General features: G+C 39.7%; 1 protein-coding gene across 4 annotated transcripts in view; it reads left to right on the top strand.

Moving 5' to 3' along the window:
* The window catches only part of LOC119730711 (X-linked retinitis pigmentosa GTPase regulator-like), a 37,252-nt gene extending 19,542 nt beyond the window's left edge, over positions 1-17,710 (top strand). The window contains exons 8-18 of one of the 4 annotated variants that reach the window (XM_038203717.1): positions 1,825-1,949; positions 2,769-2,993; positions 4,172-4,322; positions 4,983-5,059; positions 5,536-5,613; positions 6,616-6,684; positions 7,242-7,511; positions 11,713-11,866; positions 12,687-12,920; positions 13,822-14,039; positions 15,637-17,710. In XM_038203717.1, the coding sequence (XP_038059645.1) occupies positions 1,825-1,949; positions 2,769-2,993; positions 4,172-4,322; positions 4,983-5,059; positions 5,536-5,613; positions 6,616-6,684; positions 7,242-7,511; positions 11,713-11,866; positions 12,687-12,920; positions 13,822-14,039; positions 15,637-15,735 (1,700 nt within the window). In that variant the 3' untranslated portion in view covers positions 15,736-17,710. Of the gene's footprint in view, positions 1-1,824; positions 1,950-2,768; positions 2,994-4,171; positions 4,323-4,982; positions 5,060-5,535; positions 5,614-6,615; positions 6,685-7,241; positions 7,512-11,712; positions 11,867-12,686; positions 12,921-13,821; positions 14,040-15,615 lie in introns of all 4 variants that reach the window. The other 3 variants (XM_038203716.1, XM_038203715.1, XM_038203718.1) reach the window with 3 other exon arrangements.
* The last annotated feature ends 2,008 nt before the right edge of the window (positions 17,711-19,718 follow it).

Raw genomic sequence — 19,718 nt, 5'->3', positions numbered from 1 at the left:
GCCACGAGACAAGTTTTTAGTGCTCATCAGGGCATGCTCGGACGGGACGGAAGTCATCGGGAAAACCCGTCAGCACGTGTGGGAAAATTTTATGGCGATCGTGTAGCATAGGGCGGCGGGCCCCTGTTTTGTTTAGATCAAATTAGAGTCAAAAATGTTTCTTATTGCTAAAAAAATCACCTTTATAATCAAAAGCAGACTTCTCAATTCTAATGACACCCGTTTTGCAATTTTTAACAGTTTCTTGAGGTAGAAATCACGATTTTCTTGCGCGGTTTGTACCGAGTTGCGATTCAGCGCGCCGTGCGTGCTCACGGTACATCGCGCGGTGATCGCCATCTTTATTTTCGGGTTGCGTGTTGTGTCGCCGCGCTGTCATTGTCATTTTACCCCCAAAATTCCCTTCCAAAAATCAACACCCTGCCCTCTATCTATGACATACCTGTTTATTGAGAACCAACAAGTTTGGTCTGTCTAATAATTTTAAAGTGGAATTTGTTTCCTTAAGTTAGGAGTCGGGCCCTACGTCGATCGCCAATTTTATCATAGTTGCGGGGCCAGATAGGGCTGCGATAGGTAACACGGTAGCAATTTACGATGTTCATTTCTCAACGTCATCAAGTCAAATTATAACGGACTTTTGTTTACACAACAAAACTAAGATTCATCCTTCAACTTGTGTTGAATAGCATGTGGAAATTGCGGTGCCTATTTCTGTCAGACGTGTGCGTTACACACGTGTTTGTTCGAACAGGGGAACGGCCTATGTATGCTTTTCATTGTATGCTTTTCATTGTAACCTAATACATTGTATGGACATGTAAATTATGTATGCACTTCCAAAGTCGAACCGAACCCCGAAGTTCAGAGAAAAAAATATAGAACCGCAACCGAATCGAACCGAACCGAACTTTGAGGATCAGTTGCAGCACTAGCTCTTTTTTTTTAGCCTGTTGTCAATGGAAAGCCACTGTGTCCACTAATTTTACGAACTTTGTGGTGCTTGAAGTTTGTGGGTAAGAAATCTTAAAAAAAAAAAACTTGTTCATCGTAACCTGTCAACAAGGGCAAATGTTATTTGATATAGATCATCATTATTCTTGCACGCAACGCGCTTTCACAGGTCCCCGTTGCAGGTGTCTACAATGTGCCAACAACAGCGTTTGACGGGAACCAAGAAATTGACTGGCCAGTGTGGTCACTAGTTTCTATCCTGGGCGCATGAATCAGATCAACCTCAGCCAATCATATCCACAGGAAAATAGTAAAAGCTGTCACGCATGATGCACATACAGCCTGGCGGGAATTTCCCACGATGAGAAATGGCCGCGCTTTGTGTGGGGCTGTTTTTCTAGATGAGATTGTATTAGCTGTACACATTTACGTATGGGGATATCTTATGATGTGAGTTGGGAATGTCCCAAACAAAGAGTAGGTTACCCTGATCAATGCTGGCACGGAGACATTTTGCACTCATGGTATGGTCAACTATGGTGATTCTTCGACGCGTAACAAATTCAAAATGAAAATGGAAGTCGACAGAGGACGGATATTGGAATTGAACCACGCAGTTATAACATGATCATGTTTTCAGGTTCATTGTAAACCAGGCTATATGAACATGTGCTTGTACATGCACATGCATACATGTGCATTTTCGTGTAGGCCTAAACAATTTCTGGCAAACTTGTTGGAGCTCACTTACATCCCTGCATGACGTTGAGATATGAGACCTCATTATTGTGGATTCACAATGTCTAGAAGCACTTGGAGTTCCTTGTCAATAGTGTGGTAGTAATCCAATATCATTGATTGCTGTTGCAGATAGTGGTTCCCTGTATATGTTTGGTGATGGCAGACATGGCAAGCTGTGTCAAGGAGATGAAAGCTTTAGCAATCTTTTCCATCCAACTAAAGTCAGAAGGTTCAAGGGCTTCCGTGTTCAACAGGTAGGTTAGAATGCTAAGGTAAAGTGTGTCAAGTCAGACCATTGAAGGGGCTTTCATGTTGAACAGATGGGCTAGAAACCTAACTAACTTAACCTTAAAAGGGCCGGGGGGGGGGCGGAATCCGACTTTTTCGGCGATAGCCTTTAAAAAAAAAATTTTTTCGCAACCTGAGCTTTTATGACTTTTTAGCCTCGAGCCTTGCGCATCTTTTGACACCAAAAACATAAAAATCGGACTAGGGGTTGTCGCGCAGCGAAAATTTTTCCGGCGCTATGCGCCGTGAAACTGAATTTTTCCATGTACGCAGACCAGAATTGCCATTCATAGTATGAATAATTAATTAGCCATAATTCCAAAAACCCTTTGACCTTTGGTCGTGAAATTTCTTGGGTATGTTCATGAAGAGTTGCTCTATGCATGTACCGAGTTTCAAAATTGTTCGTCACTCGATGGCCGAGATCTTGGGGGGGCGGGCGGACCCCCCCCCCCCCCAGCTGAGAGATTGTCAAAATAACCCGGCCCCTTTAGCGTTAAGTCATAATGTTCGTGCTCATGTGTTTGACTGGTGATGGTACAGATGCTGTAAACAGTTAATTATATTCCGAGTTCAGTACAAATTTAAACAAGTTTAAAACTTCTTGTGATATAAAATACTGACCAATGACTAGTTTGGTAAACTCACTGTAGTGAATGTCTGTCAGTGATTTTGACTTCTATGAGTTGGAACCTAGACCAAGTTGATTTGAGCCAGTGTATATGTAGGACTTGGCCTGAAATGTTGGCAAGACTTACATCAAATCCCTCGGTTGTTTTGTCAAGGTATCGTGTGGAGGATGCCAGACTATAGTACGAGCACGACGGAAAGACAAATCCAATGGTGAGGTATCCTCAGACTCTGATGGAGAAACAGACCCTCTTAAGTTGTCTGGTCAAATGAAGAAGGGTATGTTAGCAGCAGCACTACGCAATGACCAAGGAGTTGACTCAGTGGATCTAGGAGGATCATTTGATGGATCAGCCAGGGGTAGACGGCGACAAAGAGAAGTAAGTCATATATCAGGATATTGCATCATTATATCAAGGAGAATGGACCAGAAACTATAGCTTCATGTTAAGAATGGACCAGGTGAAAGCAAGTCTATTCTTGTACAGCACAAATGTACAGTTCTGAATTGGATGCTTGGCCAACACTGGTCACAAGCAATCCACAGACAAGTGAAAGAGTTGTAGGTTCTAGCTACATGATACAATTGTTATGACGTCACACTATTGTTAAAAGTGTGGATTTGGAATTACGAATCTGTTAAACTGGTCACAAAGTGTGGATTCGGAATGACGAATATTTAGTAAAGTGTGGATTCGGAATTACGAATCCACACTTTGAACACGTCAAACAATTGTTCTCCATATTGAGCATTAATCGGACCGTCGGCATGAAAACTTTCCTTCCGAAAATTACCAATGCATCTTCACTGTTAGATTCTCCCCCATCACTGCAAAAACTACTTTGGGTCAGGAAGAAATCGTTGTCTGAAATATCCATGTTGACACAAGGAGCCTACACACAAAATGACTTGGTTGTACGGGTGTGGCGATACACATGCTAATCACGCCACAATGCTTGATTGCGTATAAGAGCCTAAAAAATTACTTGTAAATTACCCTAATGGTCACGACTCGACACGAGATATACAAGTCTTTTCATCTCCATTCTCTGGACTGTTAGTGACAATACTTCTTTTGACGCAATGGTTTAAGTCAAAGAAAACACTCGCAAGTGTGGAATTTACGAATTCACATGGCGCTTCGTGCCTTGTGAATTCTTAAATTACGAATCCACACTTTCTCGTGTATTCTCCTCAACATAATCTATAGTTAAGTGTAGATTTGTGAAAATAATCAATACTTTTCACAATAGTGATGTCACTGAGATCAAGGGTAAAAGTAGTCAGTAGATCAAGTGTCATTAAGGGTAAAAGTAGCTATTAATAAGGAGTAGACTCAGGGCTGATTGGGTGTGTCAGCTGGGGAAGACTGCAATTACTAGAGGAAAGTGAAGGACAAGATGCTTTAACATTATTCAAGGGTGAGGTTAACATTGAGCAAGCCATATACCTAAGAGGATTATAATGTGATTGAGATTAATGAGAAAACAGAGTCATTAAGATTACTGCCCCCAGTTATTGAACAATTGATATTATCAATGCTTATTCATGTTTCAGACATCTCCATTACCGCCCCTTTCTCGGACTCTGCCTCCTCTGGGTTCAGCTAAGGCAGGAGCTTTACCATCTCTCAATTCAACAATTCCAGGTGGTTCTGGTCGAAAGCTAGACCAGAGCTTGATACCGAACATTAAACATGAAGAAAATGGTAAGCCAGGACTGAGATGAATTTACTTGATGAATTGGCTCTAGTCTTGTCTAATTTCAGTGTCATCAAGTTTTCTAGACAATGATAAACTGATCATAATGTCCTCACTGGTTTGCATTGCAATTTTTAAATAATCTTGGCAACTACATGTATTTCCAAGACCTGCTGTATCTTTTTAGTAGCGAATGTCTATTAATACTATTAGTCGCTGCTTCTCTCTTGTGAACAGGCAAAGCCTTTACTGATTGCTAATCACATCTTGAATGGCATCTTGCAAGGCTCCGTGCTAATTTAGCCCCATGTGACCCTCTGAAGAAAACTCAAGGGATGACAGCCACTTTAATAGCTGATTATCTTAACAAAACCTAATGTTGCATTCAAATCACATCGTGCTAACAATTTCATGAAGTTTGCACCATACCAGACGTGATGAATAGAGTTAAATACAAACATTTGCTTAAGTTCATGGCCCATGAAAACAAGATAGTGATCTCAGAAATAAGAGCAATCTGGTGTGATATGAGGAAGTTCAGTTTGTCATGTTTGCACCTAACGAATATTGCCATTGTAGGTGCATTGAAATGCCTTCGTGCGACAATCAATTACACATTGTCAGCACCAGAGGAATAAGAGTATTTTATTTCTGTTGATGACTCTCAGAGGTACATGAAGAGTTGATCATAAAGAAGGAAGTGAAGACTGTAGAAGCTGCTCCTAGACTTGACCTATTGGAATTTGTGAGTAACTCTCTCCCTTTTAATTCATCTAAAAGGGATGTAGCCAGACTAAACAGAAAGCTTTTTCTCTGTACTGTCAGGCATGTCTGAGGGGCTTTTCCCCTGCAGACAAACTTTTCATTAAAACAAAAAGAAAATGTCAGTGCTTCCCTCGGCCTGTGTAATATGTCAACAGTGTTGAGGTCCTCACTTCCACGAGTCAATAACAAGTCATCCAGTTCCAAATCAAATCACTAGCTTTTGAAATGAACTGTGGCATATTGAGGATCATTCCTCCCCCATTACTTGTGACTGGACTTGTGATCTACTTGTGACTGGACTTGTGATCTACTTGTGACTGGACTTGTGATCTACTTGTGACAGGACTTGTGATTACTTTTGCTAAAACACTGTCTTTTGACATCTATAAGTCCATATATTGGCACTTCCATTTGTCTCTGTCCTGCTCATTTATCTTTGTGTTCTTGATTTATCAGACACATTTCTCAGAAAGCAAATCTGTGCAAGAGCTCAAACCCCTCCTAGATGCAGCAAATGGTAGTGCCAAATCACAGGTGTGTATGTGTATAGCTTGTAGTAGCCTTGGTCAATGCTCTCGTCGTTATTCGTCCCGTACGCGGTCAATCGTCGGCATATATCCTCACGGACTATGCACATGCATGTAAAAATACAGCGCGAACAGCGACCTCACGCGGCCACTATTTTTATGCAAATCAGTTGGAGACGATGTCGAGCCTTGGTTCAATCGTCCATGTGAGGTTTTGGGGGTGGTGCTCATTATGTTAATAGCCTTAGCTGACCTTAAATGTCGTTTTCTTATTGGTCGATCGTTGCGTGGAAACTTGCATAGTGAAACGTAGCACCATACATAGTCCATACACGTACACATTGTGTGTCTCTGCACACGGCACCAATGCACAAAAACTGTGGTTCCTGTCACGTCCGCAAAAGGCGGAAAAGCTGCAATTAATTTGATGACGTCCGGATTTACCAAGGTGTGATAGGACACTCCACATATTAGCCCCGCCTACATTATCTGTATTCGCATACGAGGTCGTGCGCTGGAAATCTAGCGCAAAGTAAAGAAAAACATAAGCTTTGGCCGACGATTGAACCAAGACTCGACATCGTCTCCAACTGATTTGCATAAAAATAGTGGCCGCGTGAGGTCGCTGTTCGCGCTGTATTTTTACATGCATGTGCATAGCGCATGAGGATATATGCCGACAATTGACCGCGTACGGGACGAATAACGACGAAAGCATTGACCAAGGCTAAGCTTGTAGTACCCTTCAGGAAAAGTCTGTAATCTTGAAATGTGTAATTTTATCAGCTGAATCCATATTAAATCATAGCAAGCACAGTTACACATCTCTTTATTCACATTTTACCAGATGGTGGCTTAATGGAATTGCCCTTTGTTGTGTTTTATGTTCCCTTCAAAATACAACAACATCAAACATTGTCAAACAACTGCGAACCAGAAATCACCTGCTGTTGGATCTTAGATTGATCGATATTGTCATATACTCTGATTATTTGACTGTTTTTGCCAGACTTCCAGTAATGGACCAGAGACAGAAGGTGTGGATGAGGTGGACTCAGGGAGACCTGCCAAAGCTAAGGTAAATGAGGTCATACATGTAGTCAGAGATGTGGTTATCATGCATGAACTCTTGGAAATGAAGCAATGTACTATGACATCTTCAGTGGTTGCCCTTCGTTAATGTAGCAGAAACCAACCAAGAGCTTGGACTCTGTTGATCTGGCAAGTGAATAAAAGATCTTTGTTGTAGCTGATCTGTTGGATTCAGCAGGATGCACATTTGGCTGTTTTTGTTAGTTTGTTACATTTAGCAGGATGCCAGTAGGTAACCCAATGGAGGTTAGGGCTAAGTGTGTAGCAATTCTGGCAATATTAACAATAATAGTGATTGAACTTTAATTTTATAATGCATTTCATTGATGAATTTAGAAAAGAAAAGAGCAAGGGTTGCTGAAGCAACTAAAACGAAGCATGAAATTGACTTCTTCTTTGCATGGTCCCCGCAGATTTAATCATTGTAAAGTATCTTCATTAGGTTTGAGTTGAAGTGATTCATATCCATATTTATACTTGTTTGAATATCAAAGTATGACTTTTTAATGTCATTGGTTGTCAAACTAATTTCTTCCTTAACAGGAAAATACCAAACCGGTACCAAAGGAAATGACTGCTGCAAAAACTAGTCAAAATAAGGACATTATAAATACTAAATTAGGATCAACCTTGAAGTCTAAGAAGCCAGAGAACCATGATTCTGGAGCTGATTCAGATGAAGATTCAGATGAAGATTCAGATGAAGATGATGAAGAGGAGGATGAGGAGGATGAGGATGACAATGACGGGGATGAAAACTCAGTTGATGTTAAGGCTGCTAAAAGACCTAATCCATTTGTTAGTTTGATGCAGGTAGAGTAAGCCAGACATACTTGGAGTGTATGTGTCAAGTATTAACTATTCTTCCAAATCTACACGCGCACCCTTGCACTACTAACAAAACGTTGTAAGTGTGACTTGATCATGCTGGATAGCTAACATTGGCAGTCAGAGGCAGGCTTGGATGCTAACCACATAATCAGTGTCTGTCTGTGTCTCACTAGGAGTGTGTAAATTAATATTCCTTAACACGCACGTTAGTGACTTAGCATGAATTGTCTTCTGTGGGCAAAACCCTAAACATTGAGAATATTGAAACAAAGACTACATACCTCTGAGTGCCAGGATCCTCCCCTCATACAAACGGCCTGATACACCAGACTTTCTGCCCAATACGCATGAAAAATTGCTGATTGTTTTTTTTCTCCAGATATGCCCATAATTTTGTTCCACACCTTTGCATATGTAGTCTTACTTTGCGATACCTTGACAAAACGTTGGCACTATAACCTAAATTCTTGTGCGAGCAGATGTAATCAAAAAGCCTAAAATCTTGTCTTGCAGTGGATCTCAAATGCTGACCTCTGGACACGGAGTCAATCTCAAGTATTCACCACCCAATGTGCATGTGTATGTCCTATGTGCAGTACAAACTCCATGCAGCTGAGGCCGGTTTCATACTACCTCCAGACTGTAATTAACTGGACGCCAATAGAACATACTCATCCTTATGCGCGAACTGTTCTTTGCGTACTATGACATGTGTAATACGATTATGGCCCATTTTTCATGAACCCATTTCTGAATGCTTAACCTTCAGCAGTGCTTGCTAATGCAATGAAGCTGCAAGATTAACATGTTTGACGATATTCATGTGCGACATGAATAAATTTGAGATAAAGTCAAATGAAGTTTGTGACTTGTTAAGAACTTGCTTAGCCCATAAGATTTAAATTTACTCAAGAGTGAAAACCATGCGATGTTGAGTCAGGCGCAGTGGCAGTAACTAGATTAGAAGGACACATTTAGCATGTCATGGGTCTCATTGTGTGCAAGGATCAGCACTATATGGTAGCCAGTGCCTTATAGGGGTCGTTCAGACACCGTTTTAAATTCCCTTAAAACACCGGTTGAACTGATTCAGTGTAACTTTCTTGCTAAAACGATTTCTGAACGATTGTTTATTTAGACCGAACCGAGTTGAACTCGAAGATAAAACGGCAACTTAAACCCCCTCGGAGGGAGGGTTTAGCGAATAACCAGAACGAGTTTATCTTCTAGTACGATGTCTTAGCTAAAACGCTGCCCGTTTTAGCCAGCGCAGTGACCCGGAGTTACGTAACACTTTCTCCGTGGCGCGCTTTTGTATTAAGCAAACAATGTCGTAATTCTCCTACCGTTAAAAAAAATCCAATTTCAAGTCCAATTTCCACAAGTTTTCTGACCACATGGTCCGAGTTTCACATCGTGCTCACTTGCATAACAAACGTTTAGATGCCAACGCAACAACCGCTAATCGGAGCATAATTATCATAATACAGTAATACATTCAACTACCAGGAAAACCGTGGCGTTGATTGGTCAATATTGCAATGTTAATAACGCGTGTATTTTCACGGGACTGACATGTTGTGCGGGCAAGTTGATGTATTAAACCTTGAGTGAAATCTGTTCAATGACGTCTTGTTTCGAACACTGGTTTTTCGAACAACTTTTCAGAACATTTTTATGTCTTTTTGCACCACGAAAGCTACAGAAAATCCCCCCCCCCCCCAAAAAATGTAACACAAAATGGTGTATATGTAAAGCCGATGTACGATACTTCCACAAAATGGGGAAATTGCCGCGGTGGACAAGTGACTGTCGTCATGTTTACATTACCGGCGTGCCACGCTACATGACCGGCCGAGGCTGCGATGTCAAACACGGCATAGCAACACACATCACACGGTGAGGGGCTCAGACCGCGTGTAGCGAACTGTAAAAATGGAAGAGTGAAGGCTCTTTTTAGCAAGCAGTTTTTGCCGAGGCGGATGTTTTACGTGACCTTAGAAACTGAAATTAACTGCTTCGAGTTGAACTTTTTATATTAAAAACGATGTCTGGACGCTCGGTAGTTTTATTTTTACGACGGGCCTCCCGTGGTAAGCGACCGTTTTAACTTTTACTGTTTTAGCTAACACGGTGTCTGAACATGGCCATAGTGACTTGTCCTGCAGCAGCGTGGTGTTGGATTTGGCAAAGTATGAGCATGGTTGTCTGAAGAGAATCATAACTCTTTGGTCCTGCTATTTCTAACGCATTTCTTGTCAGCTTTTGAATGATAAGTTAAAAAGTTGAACCTCAGTCACTACAAAAACTATTGACACTTTTTTGTTACTGCCATTTCAGTCTATGTAGTATTACATAAATGTTTTCTTTTTTACCATTTTTCACAGAAAATTTGTAAAACAAAACAAAATATAACAATATATTTGATTCAAATTGTCTAGTTTGAGGGTTGTTGAATATTCAAGTAGTTTAATATTAAAAACCCATAGGAATGAATTTCTTAATTAAGCCCTTTTCACACTGGAGCCTCTCAACCCGGGTTGAACTCAACCCTGGGCGAACCCAGTGCCGCCCCGGGTTGAGTTTTTTTAATTATTTCAACCTCGCGTTCAACCCCGCATCGTTTCATATTTGTTTCATGCAAATAAAGCTTATCATGCTCAGTCACTACTGTTTTGAACCCTGGCAAGAATTTCAACCCGGATTGAAAATCTCAACCCTGGTCTAGAGCAGTGCTGAGTTCAACCCAGGGCGAAATCAATCTCAGGGTTGACGCAGCGTTGAAATTCTTCAAGTGTGAAACGATGCATGTTTTCAACCCTGCGTCAACCCCGAGATTTGTCTAGTGTGAAAAGGGCTTAATAAGGGGGAGAACCCTGAGCACTTTATCTATCTTCTCTGGTATTGGCTGGAAAGTGCTGCAGAATTTCACAAGTGGTATTGTTAGCACAACATTCAAAAGGAAACTTTTGCGCAGTATTTCAAAATCTCCAATAAGCATTGTTTCAGCTTGTATTTTTTCAAGCTGAAACTTACGATTGATGTCACAAAATCCTTTTCTTGTAAATCAAGTTTTGATGATTGAACAGTGATTGAACAATGATTCCTTGCAACAATGTCAATTTCCTGTAATTAGGCCACCTTAGCTTATGTGGCTGCTTGTTTCAAAATCTTATAGAACTTGCTACAGGTTGTTATCTTGAAGACTGGGGCAGGATGACTTTACAAATGGCAATTATGTCCATTGAAAACCATGGTTGCTCTGATACAGTGTGCTTTACTAACCCCTTCCTTTTCTGTCTTGAGAAAACGTGTGTCTTTATCCTCTTTTATCACATCTCTACACCCTTCCTTTCTTATCTTTAGAACAAGATGTGTCTTTCTCCTCTGTTATCACATCTCTGCATCCTCTGCACTTCTGCAGCTGATTTCATAAAACAGTGCGCTGCAGTGTGTAGGATTTAAGCAACAAATTTGTTGCTCAGCTGCTCAATAAACTTACGATTGATTTTACGAAACGTGGCATAGCTGCGCAACGTTTTATATCACTTAAACATCTTGGGTTATGTTTAGGATGCTGTAGCCGTACAGATACAAAAATGTATGCCACAAGCAATTGAATCACTATTGTTGGCACTTGGTTGTTGGCTAAGTTGACTCCCTCACTCCACGTTGAGTCAGGGGTATATTAGCTAGCACCTCAGGGCCAATATGTTGCACTAGTTTATATCTAACCATGTTGTGTCTGTATGTATGCTAGCCTTGATGATTAGGACCATTAATCCCATCCCCATGGTACTCATACTGGAAATCTTCAACCCTGAAACACTGGGTAATTTCTGGCCTTCCCACAGCCATGCGAGGTTGGGAGGGGGAGGGAATTGCGGTGGTTTTGTAATCATTACTACCGAATGGAAAATGAATGAGCACTTCGTCTTTTGCATTGTTGATGAAAATAGTTTGTGCTTACATACATTTGAGCATCAGCCATTATGCAGTTTTGATTAAATTTTTGAACATCATTTACAAGACATCAGTGGTAATACTCATCAGGAAGTGGAATAAGAAAGTGACATTGAGATTTACCCAGCTCTCTAGACAAAGATGAAATATTGAGGTTATTTTCTAATTCATTGCATCAATAAATGATATGTTTTGAAACTATTGGTTTGATACCTCACAGCCTACTCCAGCACCAAGGTCCAGAACTCAAGCAAAGAAGGTTCTAGAGGAAGAGGAAGATGAAGAAGACGATGATGAAGACGATGAAGAAGATGACGACGATGATGAGGAGGAGGATAGTGCATCTGAAGAGCAATCTGCTCGGAATGTTCAGAGTAAGGATAAAAGTCCAGTCCATCCTTGTTAATGTGAACAAGTTGAGGCATAATCCAAGTTCAAACCAAATATAAGTCCTTTGTCCCAACTACTCTGTGCACATTCCTTTGGGGGGAAACTCATTTTACATAAAAACAAAAGCAGAAAGCTTTTGTTAAGACAAAGCTGGGTCTGTTATTTGACCTTGTAGAATATTTCAACAATCACCGATATATATGATTGATCAGTAAACGTTGAATCCAATCTAAAGGTATTAAGTCAGTTATTAAGCCCCCCCCCCAAAAAAAAAAACAACCCCAAAACCTATCCTGTAACCAACCTTTTGATTTATGAAAGAAGACTTAACAAAACCAAATCCAACAGATCTTAATTCACTCTTTCCTCCCTTGGATCAAAATGTAAATCTTTGAGTATTAAGCCCTCCATCTTCTACACACAGAAAAATATGTTTGTAAAAACGAATGTGTCATCATGTACGTGACTTCATCACTCAAATACCATCTGGCACATAGTTTGCATCACAAGGGTGCAGCATGTTGTGCAGCATGTTGTGCAGCATGTTGTGCAGCATGTTGTGCAGCATGTGAGATGTGAAGGGTACACCTGGGTATTTCAAGTAGTTGAGGTGTACCCTACACATCTCACATGCTGCACAACACGCTGCACAACTTGCTGCACAACATACTGAAGTCATAACTGACATCTTTTGACTCATTTGTAAACTCCCTTTAATACCTTGCTACAGGCCTCTCCTCAAACACTAGTTCCTTCATATCACCAACATGAGGTCTAATTGGCATATATCTGTGACTTTTTCAGGCAAGACAAAGGCTGGACTGGGTAATGGAAGGAGCTCTGATGAGGATGATGACAAGCAAGAGACAAGCAAGACATCAAAAACTAGCAAGAAGACAACGAGTAGCAACACAAAGCAGACTAAGGTACAAGATGAAGATGAAGATGACGATGACGACGATGAAGAAGACGAAGAAGACGATGATGATGGAGATGAAGATGATGAGGATGAGGATGAAGATGACAAAAATAAAGGAGGTATTGTCTTATAACTAACTGTTTGGAAGATTAACGCTGAATATGTGGCATGCTTCCACATTCATAAATTAATTGTGACCATCTACCAACAACTGGCTGGAAAGTCAAACATTTCACATTTTGAGATCAATGCATATTTGGAAAGAGTAAAACCTCATTTTTAAAATGATAACAAACTCACTACATTGCTATTAGGAAACTCACTACATTGCTACTAACAAACTCACTACATTGCTACTTTCCTATACAGCTGAACTTATGAGATATAATTTTTTGCATGGTAAATATATACAGCGTACCATTTGTGAAGTATTCTTTTGGTACAGTACAACTCTTGAATGCCAGTCTGCATCAGGTGTTAATTTCTGACAAAAACATGAAAAAGCCAGCCAAATTTCCCAGTTTTTGCCATAGATCAATAACAACATGTGTGACTTCACAGCTTGCAAGTGGTGGACAGTCACATTTGTATATCAGCCTAACATTTGCATTGATCACTGTATAAACTTCTACATCACAAGTTAAAAGTTGAACGAAGATGCTCTACCAACTGAGCTATCTAGCCCTATGTTGGCATTTCTCCATTTTTGTCAATGTCTTTGTTCATGTAAACAAGTAAATTTGAATACGAATGAATGGATTTTATTGTGATGTTTGAAAATCAGTATAGGGAAAACAACAATGCAAAGACTGATACCTAATATGATGCATGAGTGAGAACATTGAATAGTAACATCAAATAGCCTGTGTGCAATTAAGCATCGATGCTAACACACGAGTACCGATGTGTACGAGATACTGACTTGGAATTTATTTGCAAAACCAATATCTTGAATATTGACAAAGTAAATTACAGTGATTCAAAGATGACTGATTTTTATTTTTCAAATATTTCACTCAGATAAAAAGTCCACAAAACCTGACAAGGAACTTTCCAAAAATGATCTTGAGAATGAAGACAAGAAGAGAAGCCCAGAAGTTAAGAAGAAAAAGGGAAAAAAGGAAAAAGAAACAAGAGAGGATGATGAGGAGGAGAGGAAAAGAGAAGATGGAGATAATGATGAAGAGGAGGAAAACAAAGATGAGACAGAAGGAGCCAGACAACCCGATGAACCTAAGGTATAGTCAGTCTTAAACTTTGCCATTACTTTGCATGTACAGTTTCTTAGCAGTGTTGTAGGAATCAAGTCCAGACACAGACTCGAGTCCAGGCTGAAGTCCACATTTCTTTACAGACTAGGACTCAGATTTTTGGGATTCAGACATGGACATGGCGAAGCGGGCATTTGCCAGCAAAGCACGAGGTGAAGCCTCGTTAGTATGAAATTCACAAGAATTTTTCAGATGTGTCGGTTTTTTTTGGGTATCTTGCACTTGATGTTCAAAAATCAGGTTGTTACACTTTTGATCTTCCTTTTGTCAAATTATCTCCATTGGGCCTAAAATAATTAGAATTATCCTGTGGAAAAAACTTTGCTGGCTCTAAAATTACAAGACTTTTCCATTTTTGCGAGGGGCTTTTAGTTTATTGAAAGAATATATTCTAAAACACCAGCCATCAGTGTCATATTCCAAATTTGAAACCTCAACATTTTGAAGGACTCGGTCTTAGACTAGTAGGACTCAGACTACATGTAGTCGGACTCAGACCTGAATTGTTAGGACTCTGGAAACAAACCAGAAGGACTCGGGTTCAGACTCAGATTTGGATGTGGTGGACTGGACTACAATATACAACTGTTGTCTGCCTGAGGGGTGCAAATGGCACCCGAGGTCAAGCCGAGGTAGTCATTTGCCTCCGAGGAATTACAAAACCTGTGAAATATATCACTCTGTCTGCTGCACAGACAGAGTGAAATGGTTTAATTATTAATGCTCACTTGCATACATGTTTTGTGTAGTCAGTATTAGAAGCCTATTATGACTGCAAGTATGTCAAACCTACTTGGGTTTAGTCAATAGCATTGGACATAAAAAACATTGAATAAATACACGATATTGTGAACAGCTTGAAGGAACATTATATTCTCATAAATGCTGCAACTGCATCAGTTGTATGCTTTAGTGTTGACAATTTATGCATTTGTTTTTTGCCACCCCAAACCATCTCGCTTTCACAAATACTTCACAATGAGTGAAACTATGACGACTGATGATTTGCACGATTGTGCATGGAGATCTAGGAAACGTTTCTCTTAGGATTTATTGCCACTAGTTGATGAAATGATGTGAAAAACAACTCGGTTAAAAGATGCGGAACACAATCCAGATCTTCAAGCTATAAGCTCTATAGATTGGCCTACTTTGAGCATATTTTTTTTCTGGTCATTCATGTTGCCATTTTTGTATATTTATTTTTCATACCATTTGTGTCGACATGCGGGCAATTCTATCATTACACCATCATGCATGTTCCTCTTCCATAATCTGTAAGTTCCATGACACTCATTGTTCGTATCTTAATTATTGTTTCAGCTTCATTACTGATATAACTTTCAAATACATTTGTTTTCTGTTTAAATTTTTGTACACAGTCTTATAGTTTCATTTGTCAACCCACTGTTTTTCAGGCCGATGTCCGATGTTGATGACTGAACCTCCAATGTCAATGAGGATTACTGATAATAACGGCATTTAATATTCCAGCAAGTTTAAACAAGACTTGGGTTGCTTTTTACTTTCCTTTCAACCTCAGGCTTGGCAATTCTGGAAGAAGAAGACCCCTACTTCAAGAGTGGAGAAGTCCTCCAGCAGTGTCTCCAGCGAGGAAAAACCAGCAAATCAGAACAAATCCAAAACCTGTTCCATTTTATAGCAGGGAAGGCGAGTTTGTTTAACAATTGTTTAGTAGTTTTATTGCTGCTTCTGAAATACATAGCAACAATTTAATTTCACAAACATGACACACATCCTCAGATCACCAATGCCAACCTTTGCTTATTAGGAAAGGTGACTGGAATTCACTCATAAATACTGACATTGACAAGTCACAAGGGTACAGTCCATCTTGATAACTTTCTGCTTCCTTTTTTTAAAACAATTTAATGATGAATTTATGAGCAGAAACAGTTGAAGTTCATTACTGAGTAAACGGTGTTTATACGTGGGTGCAGGGCAAAAGCTAATAAATATTGAATTTATTATCCCTCCCATTTCTAAAGCCAGAATGCACATATTTTTTCCCCATATGGTTCAACAGATTGCACCGTCTCTGACTGCATGCATATACATAGTGGAATGAAGGGAAGGGCTTTCAAAACTTTTAATAAGGAAAAAAAAAGCATTTGAAACACCAATGGGAGGCAGCAGATGTGCAGACTGATTTAAAGTAAACCTCACTTCTAATCAGTTTATCCATGCTCGATTCCCAGTCAGGCCTTATAATGTACATTTCATTTGATCTTTTAAGTAACATAAATTATGAAGGAACATTTCTTACAAAACGTAAAAGGTTTGTGTTGTCAAGAACAAGCCTTTAGATCTGCAGCTAATGGGCCAATCAGAAGATGGGAAACCAGAACCATATGGCAAAACAAAGTGTGAAGGATACAAGAGATGAGGCTTAACAAGGCTGTATGTAACACTACGCAACAACATGTAATAGCTTGTGTGAGTAGAGTACATTGACTTCATTATGTAAGGTCCCATTTTAGTTGAGATCACACTTGGTCATCCAGTAGCCATTGTGAGATATGATGGACACTAGAGCAGGGCACTATTTGGTCTGGTTCAACTCTTTTGTCTTTACCAAAATGTACCCACTGCAAATAGTGCCATTCCATTGGGTTTGTCATTTCTCAAAAACTTCAGTTACAGGTTTGTATTTTCAGCTAGAAAAAGGATCAGCTTTGCGTTCGTAGTTTTATGTTATTTACTGATGATGTCACCTGAAAACAGTCCCTGAGTACTAATGTACATTAAAGCAACATTTTTATGTATAAATGTCTAAATTTGTAATTGTTGTGTACATAATGACAAATCTGTAAATGAACTAATTTATTTTTATGAGTAAGTTTCAAATGTACACAAAAATCTGATTTTGTGTTTGTTGTAATTTGTTGTGGTAAGACATCAGTTGACATTGAATGCATTGTGTGGTTAAGTCTGAACAATGTCTGCACTTTTAAATAGCATTTTTGTATCCATAAACGTTCAATGTGTTTCTTTGAAATAACACACTTATGTGTGTGACATTGCTTGTATGAAATGGCAAGTGATGGCTGCATTTCATTTGTTTATGGGCAAAACAAGTAAAGCTGTTTACCTGGATTTGGATCATCATTTTTGATAGAACAAAATGAATTTAAAATATGCATTTTTCTTTTCATTTGTCCGGTATAATGCCAATGACATGTATGACTGTGTGCTGCATTGTGTAAACCATGGAGGTGTGGTTATGTGGGCAGGTTGGAGTTGGGACGCGGTTGAAGGAGGTTGGAGTAAAAAATGTGTGGATCACAGATGTTAAATAAGCATAATATTAGTGTCAAAATTCATTGGCATTACATTTTTGTCTTAAATGAAATGTTACCCATCGATAAGACAAAAGAGCTTTGGCGCCTTTGTGTAGCTACCGGTACACACTGCTGCAATGTGGCATCACTACCACACCAGGTCAGGCTCACATCCTGGATAGTTCACATGCAGTCCCTAACAACACATCTCACATATGTGTATCAAGGTCTCACAGACAGCAATTCACATCCCTAAATTTAGCAATTTACATCCCTAAATTTGTTCTTTATATTTACAAATAAAATGTAGTTGCTTTACAGCTGATTGTCACCACACTAGTGAGAGCCACAGTTGATTGTTTTTTTGCTTCTAGTAGTGTCCAGTTGATCATAACAGTTTGGTATTGATGTGCTTATCAAGATACTATGTTCACCAGGGCACCATGATCAGCCCATGATGAACCAATAACCATGGTCGTGCCGAGGTGACATGACTTCAGCAGCCTATTTGTAGATTGTGTTGGTGTTGTCAATGGCAACCTATCAGTCAGCATTGACTTTTGCCACCATGCCAACAGCTCCTGTCCTTAAGACTAGTCACCCGCTGCACAAAGGTGCTGTGTGTATGTGTGTACAGGCATTGCAGGGGTTGTGTGTATGGGTGTACAGGCATTGCAGTTACTGTGTGGACCTGTACAGTTCCACACAATGCTAGAGACAAGGGCGGATCCAGAACACAATTTTTGGGGGGCAAAAACAAATTTTGGTCCCCCAAAAAGTGGGTCCAAAAAATTACGGCGTGGGGTCTGGGGCCCACTTAACGGCCTCGAAAAAAATGTTGGATTCTACATGCTCTGTGGTGCGATCTGAGGCAATTTCTTACCACTTTGACCAATTTTTCTTGAGGAAAAGATGGTGGTGTACGCAGTGCCTGCCTTTATTGTGACGTCACTTAAAAAATAAGAAATAATTTTTTTGGGACTTATAGGGTTATTTGTTTGCAAAATGAGAACCTTCAAGGAAATCATGGTCAAGAAATCAGTTTCAACAAGTGTTTGCAGTGCAAGTGGCAATGTTTTGAAATGTGTTTTCTCACAACTGCTTGTGAACAAAGGAATCCCCACACAACGTAAAATAGGTCCGTGTGTGTGCGTGTACAAACACTGCCTTGTGGGGTACCGGAACAATGGGAGGTACCCCACAAGGAATGCCCACCGACTTGCGGGGTACCGTTTTGGTACTCCACAAGTTTTTCACGAAATAGATATAGATAAAAATTTCCCATGCTCTCATCTGTTTCAATAACCTGGATGCCATTTTTTCACAATATTTAAATGGAACCTCGGTATCTTCTTATCTTGTACTTTTTGAATGAGTGGTCAATGTTTTGCAAAAGTTTAATCAAATTACATTAAACGCCTATTTTCTTAATTTGAAAATATGGATTCCCTTAACTGCACACTTCATGCTTCAGCAAAAAATTCTGAGTTAGATGTACATTTTGTATTTGGGAAGAAAAGCCAATTACACGTATTGGTATTCCTGTGGAGCGTACCTACTGGATACATCACAAACCTTTAATATATTCCCTTTGATTTAAGAAGTCAGCTTCCTGTCTGTTAAAATGATATGAAGGAAAGCAAACTATTAAAACTGATTAATAAATACCTTGGAGAGTTGATAGCTTCTGATTGGTCGAGACTCGATCACGTGGGGTTGCATCAAGTTAAAATGTGATATATAGACCAGCTTCAAAAACAAGAGACTAAAATGGCCCCTGAACCAGCGTTGATCCAGCATCATGCAAGTCAATGATTGGCCAAATATACAACAGTCCTACGGTAGCTTGTAACAATACAGCAGTACACATGCACTCAACCACCATCGTGTGAAGACTTACGCGTGCATATGAATTTGAAACCAGTTGCTATGCGGAATAAGTCTTCACACGACATAAGTGTGGATCTGCGATTAATTTTCTGTATACAAGTCGCCCACAGACATATTTACTTTTTCTAAACCGAGCATCTTTATAATTCTGAACGCAAGGAATATATAAGCGAAATACCAGCTTCCTCCGTCGGGTAAAAATATGAAAAAAAATTGTTGTAATTTGTTTTGCTATGGCAGCAGGGTAGCATATCGCAGGCATAAGCTAAAATATGGCCCGTCAACAAGCACACAAAAAGTCTGGAAATATCGCCGAAAGAAAAGTAACAAAATTTGAGCATCATGATTTAACCGTTTATTTCGTTAAAAAGGAATTTATTAATGGCAATAACAGTGTAAGGAGCCAGTCTTCACTGCGTGATAATGATCGTGTCCATTAACAGTGGCCAACCCG

This window comes from Patiria miniata, unplaced genomic scaffold, assembly GCF_015706575.1.
Source record: "Patiria miniata isolate m_02_andy unplaced genomic scaffold, ASM1570657v1 HiC_scaffold_22, whole genome shotgun sequence".
NCBI lineage: Eukaryota > Metazoa > Echinodermata > Asteroidea > Valvatida > Asterinidae > Patiria > Patiria miniata.
Note: the sequence above shows the minus strand (reverse complement) of the source record. Positions and strands in the feature narration are given on the sequence as shown.